We start from the raw sequence: 12107 nt of genomic DNA, 5'->3' as shown, positions 1-12107 counted from the left end.
GGAAAGAGATTACTGGATCCAGTCCTCTGCACTGATGTATATTCTAAATTTAAGATACAAAAATACAAGGAATTTTCATAGAATTGTAGAACTGCTTGGGTTGGAAGGGACCTTAAGGATTGTCTAGTTCCAAATCCCCTGCCAAAATTTTAAGAAACAATTTTTTTAGGATGCAAATCCTAGAAGTCTAAAGTGTCTCCATATAGTCAGTGGGCAGACACAGGTTCTTCAAATGACAATTCCATCCTCTCTCCAGTTCCTGTAAAAAAAAACAAAAAAACCTAGATGACTGCTTGACTTAGATATCTACTTGTTAGACAGTTAATATAATATGATGACATATGAATTTCTCTTAGCATAAGAGAGAAGGTTGTAAGTACCAAAGCTGAACTGTGCATTCTTCTTCTTTTGCTGGTACTAATTTTGTACAAGCTGGAAGTGCTAGCCTAAATGGAATTCAACATGGATGTAATTTCATTTCCATTTACTGTGAACCCTGTTTGAAATCATGATCTCGGCTTTGATCTGCTCCATGTGCTATGCTTATAAAACTGGGAGTTTTGTGTTGGATCTGCATTAGCTGTATCAAGTGCTTACACTTACAACAGTATGGGCACTTTTCTTCTGTGGAGTGTATGGCCAACATCAGAATATGGATGAAACAAAAAGATGAAGGAAAAATTGAAGGCTCACATCATAAAAAAGAGTGTGTTATTACAAAACGTGAGCCTCATAAAATAACAAGAATACCTAGGAGGAGGGTATCAAGATGTTTGTTTTTCATACTGTAGAAAGTGTCAGTTAAATGGTGACAAAAGTGCTGGAAAAAAAATCTAAATTTTTGCTGAATAGTGAAAAGGCCTGTGAAGAGTGAGAGAAACAAGTAGGAGAAACAAGAAGAGAATCCCTTATTTTGACAAGATTTTGAAACTGTAGTTAAGCAGGTGAAACACTGGTGAAAAGAATCAAGGAACATGGAGTGTATGCGTGACTTAATAGGAGTCGTGGGAGAAGATTATGTTTAAAGTTTAGTTGGAAAATATGAGAAGGCAGAAAACTGGTCATGAATAATGCTTTGGTTGAAAGGGGATTAGATAAAGTATGTTTAAATTAGTACATGTGTGTGTCCATCTGTGTATGAGAGAAAAACAGAACAAATTTGGGAGGTAATAAGAAGGAAGAGACAAGTAAAAAAACTGAAAGGAATTAAAATCAGAGAAAGCAGTGGAGGCTGAGTTGGAGACTTGAGAAGTGATTAGAGGTGGGGGATGGTAATTCACAATAGATACAGGAAACATGACTGTTCTGAACAAGATTTGAGGAATGAAGTAGACTAAGATAAAATTACAGATTTGGGAATCAATCAGAGAAGACTGATAATGGCTACTTTCCAAACGACCTTTTCTATTAAGGGAATGAAAACAAGAAAACCAAGAAAACCCAGGGTAACAGGGAGGGAGGCAGAAAGAGGAAATGATGAGTATGGTACACGAACAATGAAGAAGAGGCTAAAAATTAAGTCCTGGAGGATGTGGGAGACATCTAAGAAGAAAAGTATGAGTAAATAAAGCACCCTTTGAGCAGAGCACAAGTTGATCATGACTGCACTGCAGATTTTTGCAGGTGTTGACCAGAAGCTGGATTTGGCTTCTTGGAGCTCTGCTTCTTGCGTGTTGAGGTCAATATCTTCCCTAAAGGGTGTACAGAGACGGGTGGTTGAGTGCTCTGTAGGCATCTGTGGAAGGATCCACAAAGACCTGTTCCTGATAAAGTATAATTTCCTTTCAAAATCATATGGTCTTTTCACTCTTCATACCAGAACAGTTATATTATGACAAGAAAGTTTTAGGTTATGGTAAATTTTGATTCAAGGAACTTAACATATTGTCCTTATTGCCTAAAGGAAATATGGATAAAAAGAAGGAAATGGGTTTAGTTATGCACTGTAATTAAAAATAGATGTGGGATATCTTATATAAAAAGTCCATAAAATGTACTCGCTCAGATGGAGAAGAGTAGCATGAAAAACTTTCTGGTAGCCTTTTTAGGACAGCTTGAAAACACAAAATCATCACATTTAAAGTCAGAGAAATCAGGAGAGTGTTTTCTATATGTTTATATACAGTAAGAAAAGAAACTTCTAATGCTTTTGGAAAGCAATATCAAAAGAACATCAGCAACTTTCCTTTGACAATTAATGAAGAAATAACACAAATCTAGAGGTGTAAAAAGTCTAAATAAGGATCACTATTTGGTCTTACTGACAAAACAGAAATTGTGAAGGGCTATTTAAATCTTATACTTGTTAAATTACCCAAATGGCCTTGATGTTTCTGAAATGTAAAATAACATGGTCTAGCGAAAGGTGACCCTGCCCATGACAGGGAGGTTGGAACTAAATGATCTTTAAGGTCACTTCCAACTCAAACCATTCTATGATTTCTGATTCTAGGACCATCTCTAATTATACAGCAAATTGGAAATTTTTAAAAGACAAATATATCCTGGCGTTACTTTCCCAACAAGAGATTGGCAATCTTGTATTCTGCTGGGATTTGGGTGATTAGACAACTGGTAAAACCATAAAGCCAAAGGAATAAAATTTGCATGTTGAAGGGTAGTTATCTTCCTATGCATATAATAATAGAAGTAAAAGAAGCAGTCTTCTTTCCTGAAGATGGCTGAAAAACAATATTCAATTAAATATGATTAAAATGAGTTTTGTTTGTGATAAAAGTCTACAGATGTTATTTTCAATCTCTTCTTAAAAATAAGGCTAAGCATAACAAAGAGCTCTAAAGACAATTTTTATTAGAAAGGAAAGGGGCAGTGGTTTTGAAATATTGCAGTTGTATAAATTGTACATGTTTTGATGGTGTTGCCACTATCATAATACACTGCTTATCATTAAAATTCATATGGTGAAATCTATGTCTTATTGAGTGGGTGGATGCAGTTGAAGATGGGTAGAAGCATGGCATAAAAGAATTATGCAATGCTTTACTTTTTGAGTATAAACAGGTCCATCAAATCAAATAATTGCAAAAGTAAAAAAAAAAGTATCAAATTATTATTATGTAGAAAAAAATCTTAAAAAGTCTTAATAAAATGTCACAGTATGTGGCAGAAAATGAAAAACCCAGCAGAATGTTTTTCTCAAGTATTTTAGGAATGTAGCATCTATAGAACTGATTTTCATTAAGGGACTACTTCAGATGCTTATGTCACCTTTAAACTACTGTAAAGGAGAGACTTCCTGGAAAGTCAGAGTACAAGTCTTCCCATAAAGGAACAAACAAATCTCGGTTTGTCAGGTCTTTACTTAGATGTTCTGTGTGCTAGGCTGTATTTCAGATTTTTTACAAAATAGTATATAAAAACCTCTCTTTACCTGTTCCTTATTTTTCATTGTTCTAAAAGTAAGTGTCATTGGAAGATGACTAGAGGTTTCGTCTTAGAAAAATAAGAGAACACTAACAGTGAAGAGAGCTCCACCAGGAAATCTCTCTTGAATAATGAAGTCTAGATAGTTACCATACATTACATCTCTTTCTTAAAGACATTTTCTTGTAAAAGTTAGGTAGAGTCCTCCAGAATAACAGTTGCAGCTGTAAATGAAGGGCAACTGTTACCTTGCCTTTAGAAGCAGTTGTTTTAAACATTGACGCTTAATTAAACTACGGTAACTTATTCTACAAGGGCTGGATATTCATCACTCTCTGAATCATGAACATATGTAAGGTCAGGAGACCGAGAAACTTCTTGCATTAGACCTGTATGTTGGCAGTGTAACAGAGGCCCTCAAAATTACCTCAAGATTTCATGCAGACCTGCTCCCATGTAGCACTTCTATGTTTTGTCCTGGTCAATAGTAATTTTTTTTTTGCTGCTGAAAATAAAAAGATGTTCCTGGATGAGACACATTTTTATTCTGGACTCTGTGCCTTGAAGAAGGGGTGCAGTTGATGGTGTCCTTCCACGGACCTCATCTAGTGCACCTCTTACCCACTCTTGCTGGAGTCCTGTGGGCCCATTACTGTCACAGGTGGTGTTAAGCACTCTTTCTCAGAAGAGTGGACATCAGTGTCCCAAATCAGAGAGGGAAACCACAAGCAATGTATCTTGACTTTGAGCTTTTGGGAAAGGGAAAAGACTGAATTGTTCCTGGTGGATATCCTAACTGTTGGGCATGTGGGAGCAGGTGCTGAATATCATGTCATGCATGAGCTGCCAGTTACGGGTCCAGACAAGCCTAAAAAAGCAATCAGGAAAGCTGCTTAACCGGAGATCTGATCTTTCACTGCTGTATAATTATAAAAGACATACAGCATCCCTTAAGCAGAAATTTGTTACAGTCTATAGCCAGGAGAAATGCAGAGAAAACAGATTTAAGGCAAGTGCTCACCAAACTTTACATGTCATTTTTAGACTCTGTTTGTACATAGTGAAAGGAAACCTCAAGGCACAATTCATCTCACCTACCTGAGATTTCTAGTGTAGGATGAAATGAATTAAGACCTCCATGTGCCTGGTTTTTTCTCACCTGAGTATAAAGTGTTAGATGACTACCTCACATTTCAGAATTATAAATACAAAAAGTTACTTGAGATTAAAGATATCTGTCATGTTGAACTTGCACTCCTGAAAGATGAGAAAGAATTTTCCCGAACATATGGGAAATGCTGATGATTTCTTTGACTGTGTAGAAGAGAAAACTCTATGAAATTGTTTGGAATTTTTCATAGGTATCTAAAATCATGCAGGCTATAGTAAATATTGCTGTATGTTCTTACTGTAATCTCATATAAAAGCAGGATTAAGAAAACTCATATAAGAGAGACAGAAGGACAGGTTCCCACTACTTGCAAGAAATGTAAGTTGCAGATTCAGAGAGCTTGTTTAGTTGCTTTGACAGGCCAGAGACTGTCAAATTAAAATGTACAAAAACAGAGGGTATGTCCATATGCTGCTAAATGAGAGGACAGTCAAGCAAGTTCCAGGGCTGGAGCCATGATTCTCTTCCTGCTTGACTGTTGGCTCACTTCTTGGCTATTTGCTTCCAGTAGGCTCCAGACAGAAACAGCCTTAAGCACTGAGAATTGGCTGAAAACTGACTATAATTTAGCAGTGTAGGTGCAGCCAGAGAGTCTGAATATGAAACAAAATGGTGCTAGCAATGAATGGTACTATATACAGCACCTGCTTCAGGTAGGTGCAGTATTTTATTAGATCCTTTACGAAATAACTGCATTGGTCTGCTGAACAACCAGCAAGGCAAACAGAGCAGTGGACTGTGTATGCAGATATATATGTTTAAACAAAAGGAGCTGGATCAAGATCAGCTTTTTAATTCATATCACTCTTGATGCTGTGGAATCTGATAATGGAACTCTGCTGTGATTAATCACGATTTGAATTGAAAGCATTTTCAGAATTGCAACTATGGATGATAATAGAAACCCCTCAGATGATCATAAGCAATACATTGTTTGTGCGTAAATACAAATTGAGTATTCAGCTTGTGTTTTGTCCTTTCATCTTTATACAGAGGTTGCTCTCTTCTCATATCCCTCTTTTTCCCATTTTGCTGCACTAACGAGTTTTTAATGCAAAGGAAAAGCGATTATAAGCAGTGAAGCAAAGACAGCTTTATAGAGCAAGATTGAGGAATTGAAGACATAGATCAGAGCTATCCACCAACTAAGATGAAAGAGAATTTTATGAAAACAGAGACATATAGATGGCTTTGATTTCATTATCATTAGACAAGAAAGGATGAAAAATGGAATAGCTATAAAGCTGTTCGTTCATACCTAGTCAGTTGTCTATAATAATAAAAGACTCAGTGCAGAAAGCAATAGAGTGATAACATAGAACAGGAAACACATCCTATAGTAAATTTTTTTCATCTCTGATTTTAATGTAGTGTGATGTGATCACCAGATCATAATAAGTAAAAAATACAAATTTTATGCACATATTAAATATTTTATTCATTGATGCTGTCTTTTCATTTCAATGTTAAGCATGGGTTGTTTGTTTGGACTTTTCTCTCTCTTTCCTTTTTAATACAGGTTCTGGGGACTGTGTTTCTGTTACTGATTTCATGGTTTATAAGATCTTGAAATGCAGACAAATTAAATAGTTGGTGGATTTTATAGAAAGCTTTTGTTTGGTAGATGCATGTACCTTGTTATAATATTAATAAGAGAAGTACCTAATTACATTTGAAAGGTGCTTGACTAGATAAAGAATGATTTATGTACAGCGTTTTCTAATTACAGTTAGAAATCTAATATAGAAAATTAGCAGTTGGGAGTGGGGAGGCGTAATAAATGTTCTTGTTCTGAGAAATAACAAATCTATTCCTTGAAGATCATGTCAATCCTAATGCTTTGCTTCAGTTTAGATCTCACAAAATATTTTTTTCATTAAGTAGAGCACTAAAGCAAAACTATTTTCCAGGACATAGCCTATCATCACAAAAACTAAAGCGTCATGATTCTTATTTTTCTTTTAGTTAATCAATACTTTTTGACCAAGTCAAAAAAATGCTGACTGGTTGTAGCTAAGTGATGCTTTGAAATTCTTCTAAGATTTTAATGAGAGAAGTATTTTCATTGCTCTGCAGTTTACTTACAATGTAGTCAGCCTTTGTGGCTTTCTCAGATGCGGTACTCTACCCATTTAAGAAACGATAAAAGTAGGGGATGTTAAGTGACATGCCTAGAGGAACAAAAAAAATCCATATCAGACTGGAACAAGGTTTCTGAATACTGCTTAAATCAGTGTCATGTCTTCAGCTGATAGATTTCTTGTCCAGTGCAATCCATTTTGGTACTCTACATTTTGTAGCTTAATTTATTTTGACACTGAGACTCAGCATAAGAATTACATTAACATTCTATGCCTTTTTGCTATTTGGCTGTCTATTTCAAAGGTCCTCTGTCATGTTCTTGCCCTAGGTTAATATAGTAAACAAGATCTATTTCAGTCTATGTATCAGTGAGTGATTTTTACATAAATACTATGAGTTTCAGGTCTGTTTTTGTATTGCAGTGTAAATTGCAGCTCATAAGACAACGCATGAATAATCTTTCTTCCATTTGTGAGAAAAATTTTTAGAAACAGGTCTTCTATTTTGACATGAAACTATTACCTTGGAAACTATTTAAATATTTGCACAAAGTCCACAAACACATTATGTCAAATATCAATCGCATTACATATGGAACTTACATATTCGTTACATACTGAACTTTTACTGTTTTCAAGTTTATAGGCTTGATTACATGCCATTCAAGACAAAGGGAACTAAGTAGTCTACAATTCAGAAATCCTCACCTCTATGTTGAAAAATATGCTTCAGGAAACTGATGATACTGGAAGAGCTGTACAGCATGACTATGAAGTTACCTTCCATGTGCATTTAAGGAATTTTCTGATTTTATTTTGTTTAGGTCAATGGAACAGAAATTGAATATGAATTTGAAGAAATTACTTTGGAGAGGGTAAGTATAATTTATGCTCTCTTACAGGAGAACACTGTAATAAAAATAATGCAATTATGAAATTGAATGTGATTAAGAATAACATTTTGAATAAAGGTGGCCACTGTTTATTATAAACTATAAAAATGCAAGTGATACGACAGGATATTCCTTTCATGATATTAAGATCTTTGAGGTGTAGATACTTGCAGACAGTATTCAAAATGCTTTTCTTCCTCATAACTCTGTCAGTGCTCAACTAGGCATTTGATTATTGTGAAGAGCCTGCAGGACTTGGTAACTCCCTTTTTAGCTTGTCAATTGGAATTGTGGCATCTTTTCCCTTTAAAGGTCTTAGTTTTCCTTGCACATGTGCATAATAGAGGACACGTAGTGTAATACTATAAAACAAAAATTTCAAAAGGGTTTTTAATGTTTAAGTGGCTACATAAAAGCTATAGACCATATCTGTATGTAAAGGATGTGTTTTCTCAAAGGCTGAATTACCTGAGCTATAATCAGGGCTTGCACTGAAGGCTCTCTTTGTAGTGTGGTTTAAAAGTAGCACCAAAAAAAGATATTTAAAATTTGTGCTGCATAATATCTTCCTGGATGTGGTGTTTTTTCCTTGCGTTTTGGTTACATAGCTACTGTCTTTACACTGCGGACTTTGTTTGACACCAGATCAAGACCAAATGGGCTGTGTATGGGGTGAGAGAGAAATTCTGAGCTTTGTCATGTGCCGTAGTGCTTACAAAGATTTTTAATGGATGCAAGAATGTCATCACTGAATTCCTTCAGTATTCTACCAACATCCTGGTAATATGAAGTTTTTCCATCTTGAAGCACAGTTCAGCCCCTTTTTACATAAAATGATTGAATGAAAGGCCAGATTTATCAAGATGTGACTGATACCATATGAACAAATGCCTGTAAGGTAGCAAATTACCATTAAATTAGATACTTATATTATATAATCCATTGCATTTCTTCTGCATGTTATATTTTTAATTGTCCAGGATAATGAATTCCATAACCATTCAACTTAAAGGGATGCAAGTTTATGTTCTCATTGATTTTGCTCTCTCGGGCAAATTATGAAAGAGCATTATATCTTTTTGTCATAGCCATCCTCATAACAGATAACATATAAGGTTATAGGCACTTTTTATCTACCGCCTCTCAACTTACTCGCGCATCACTAGTTATTCATTGGACTAGAGTTTCCAAAGGTCACTGAACAGAACACATGCCTCCTGGGTGATATTTTGAAACCACTTTATTTTTAACAGATGTGTAAGTTATCAGTGTACCTATTGCAGAATGAATGTGATTTACATCTCCTGTACCTGTCAGATGCAGATAATTAGTTGGTCATAATGCAACATAATATCAGTTAAAGACTGAACAAGGATAGCAAAAAGAGATACAGATCTTAATGGAAAATATTTCAGTTGTTTTCTGGATGCTGCTGGATCTGTGGCTTCTGATTATTACTGCTCGAAATGTTCTGTCACATGTATTAGTGTTATGTCTCAAAGGCAGAATACTGTGTCTGCTGGTTTTTGTGTGAGATATAAAACACAAGTGATTGCCTTTAAATAGCTGTCATTTATGTCAGACTAAAAACGTTTTCAGAAAAAAAGACATTTTAGATGTTGATTGCCCATTTTCTTCCACAAAACTGCTTTTAGAAATTGGATGAGAATCTTCTCTCTGTATTTAATGGCAAAGCTGAAAAATGTATTAAGGTTGCTGCTGTTGAGAGAGAAAAATGTAGTTTGCTCATACCAAACAGTTGGTAATAAACTTTATATTTTACTCTAGCTCTTCAAGTTACAGGATTCTGCATCTCCAAACATACCAAATATTTTCTTCCTGACTGTTTATCCACATTTTGAAATGGTCAAATTGTTTGAGGGTATATTAGGGCTTTTGCACTCTTACCTGCTTTTTTTAATAACATAATGAAAGGGGAGGTGGTAAAGAATTCATGAATTCAAAACACTTCACAGTCTCTATAGACACCATTAATTTAATTGTAGGAGATCACCTTCATCCATAGGTGACATGAATTCGTGGGATCTGCTGAAGAGAGTTACTGCCTTTGATATGAACCTTGCCTCAGAGTGAAGAAATGTCTCCATCCCTTAGGGAAAAATAAGACCACTGTGTGCATGTTGGCAGAAAGTGTCCCATGTGGAGCTGAGGAGCAGATTAGCAGAGTCCCAAAAATGCCAAGAGCAAACTCTGCTAATGTTCTGGGGAAAAGGATAGTGCAGAGCTTGCTGAGATCCAGCTGGTATACCAATAAATGACTTCAAGGATACAGTGGGCTTGTGAGGAAAGCTTTTTTTTTTTTTAATTTTTGCTCTTTGAAATAATGTTGTTCAGCTGTTTTTATTTAAAATGTTGTGTCCCAGTTTACAGTTAAAAGGCTTCAGGGAGAGCTCAGATAGACAATGAATTTGAGGCAGATCTACCTTAAATCTATGATCAGTGCTGTTCCAGGTGTTAAAGAAGTTGTAAGTATACCTCTGCCAGCCCTCCTTGTAGTGAATGCTCTTATCCTCTTCTACAGTTGTGCTAGCCACTTCTCAGGTACCTTCACCAATCCCTGTACCCACAGGGACCACTGTTAAATAAGCAATTCTCAGAGCTCTCATAAGAACATACTTGAATAACAGTTCATAGTTAAGACAAATTAAAAAGACCAAAGAAAAAAATGTGTGTGAGATTCTTTGCTAACTTACAGGCATAAAATGCAGATCCAGGTGTCCAGGTGTAGACTAAAACTTCATGATTAGTAAAAACTTCCAATGTCTAAATGCACAATTAGAAAAATTTCTTTAAAATAAGCAATTTGCTCTAGCTTGAATATTAAAGACATTTTAAAAAGGAAACTCTACATAAGACGATTCATATTAGTGCAGTCATGTTAGTCTTCCATTACTGCAGGACTTGAAAAACTTATCTAGTGCTATCAAGAGACCTATCTGCATTTGTAAATCAGTGGTCAGTGTAAGAGATAATCAAGTAGACTCTGGTACAAAGGCTAGCCTAACATCCCTGAGCTGGAGGAAAGTTTTAATTGATTGACTCCTTCATACAGTACCATGCTTGGAGACATATGCTGAAGAGAGGATTTTAATAGAGGTTGATGGAATATCAGCCAATATAAATAGTTACCTTGATGACAAGGAGACAGTGGATCACTTAACGATTCGTATTGGATTTATGCCAAGTTCAACATCTGAGTTCAAATCTCAGTGCTTTTTTGCTCATCTAACCTCGCCTACTCTTTCGATGTTAGGAAAAAAGAGCGCAGTTATGATTAGTAAGGCTGTTTTCATGTTCAGCACATATTTTTTATTCGGTAGCTGTATAAAAGGAAAATTATATTATTTTTCGTGGAATAGAATGCTTAGAAAAATTAAATTCTATCAACACTGGAATTAAAGACATCTAGTTCCCAGAGCATTTACATCATGAGGTTGAATGACCTTGGTATTTGAACAGGTCCAGCTCTAACTGAGAATTTTCCCAAGGTTGAGACATGCAGCAAATGTCTCTACTTCTTTTTCTTTTATACTCCTGTGGATTTTCTGGCTTGTGATAACAATTTAGATTACACGGCAGAATGTTCCCATTTTTTAATGAACCACGTCATTTTACAAAGTGTTTAGGAATTTGTTGTTTTGTTTCCTGTTCACTTTTTCAGTTTTTCAGATTGGTTGCAATTGTTATTGGTCTCACTACAGTTGAGGGAGAGACAGACATGGATGCTCACATAGTGTAATTTTTTCCTTAGAAAACCAGGTTAAATACATTCATAGAATCATATTCCAAAAGAGTAAATTCTCAGTGATGATTTATCATCTTGGAATGTGCTGTGATAACCCTGATAAATTTAATTCTCTATCCACCACATGCTCTGTTCAGTGGAGAGACTCAAAATCTACTCTGTCTCTTCTTTCCTTTGACTTGATAGTTCAGTGACATCAAGCACCATGAAAAGATTTAATTTTTCTGGTTCAAGATAATAGGTCTCTAAAGGGTAAGTTCACATTTCACCAAATAGAAGGACCTATTCAAATCTCAACTAAAAAGGCTATAACTAATCATAAGTAAACTTTTAAAATTTAAAACTTCCGAGGAAACAGAAAAAAAAAGTAAATTCTTGCACATTTCAGTAAAGAATTTATTCCAAACCTCAGTTTTTGTTTACTTTAGATACTTGTAAACCAAAGAAACTGTTTTCATCACTAATCTCCTTTGTGCAAATGTAAAAGTTTGCAAAAATATAAACAGGTGCATTCCACTGAACAATGAAGAGCAGTGAGAATTAGATTGTATTCAATGACTCAAGGATTTAATTTGACTCGATGTCTTATTTTTTAATACTTAACTATACATCTTGTTTTAGTAGAGATCATAGAATCATAGAATGGTTTGTGTTGAAAGTGACCTTTAAAGGTGATCTCGTCCAAGCCTCCTACAATGAGCAGGGACACGTTCCAGTAGATCAGGTTGCTCAGAGCCCTGTCCAACATTGACTTAAATGGTTCCGGGGATGAGGAATCCACGACTTCTCTGACCAACATGCTCAAGTATTTT

General features: G+C 35.4%; 1 protein-coding gene across 24 annotated transcripts in view; it reads left to right on the top strand.

Moving 5' to 3' along the window:
* DLG2 (discs large MAGUK scaffold protein 2) overlaps positions 1 to 12107 on the top strand; it is a 1004454-nt gene that overhangs the window by 618827 nt on the left and 373520 nt on the right. For all 24 annotated transcript variants that reach the window (XM_051779210.1, XM_051779204.1, XM_051779229.1 and 21 more), the window contains one exon: positions 7461 to 7511. In XM_051779210.1, the coding sequence (XP_051635170.1) occupies positions 7461 to 7511 (51 nt within the window). The remainder of the gene's footprint in view (positions 1 to 7460; positions 7512 to 12107) is intronic.

Source organism: Manacus candei, unplaced genomic scaffold (assembly GCF_025592945.1).
Source record: "Manacus candei isolate 608988 ecotype Guabito, Panama unplaced genomic scaffold, ASM2559294v1 h1tg000014l, whole genome shotgun sequence".
NCBI classification, from domain to species: domain Eukaryota; kingdom Metazoa; phylum Chordata; class Aves; order Passeriformes; family Pipridae; genus Manacus; species Manacus candei.
Note: the sequence above shows the minus strand (reverse complement) of the source record. Positions and strands in the feature narration are given on the sequence as shown.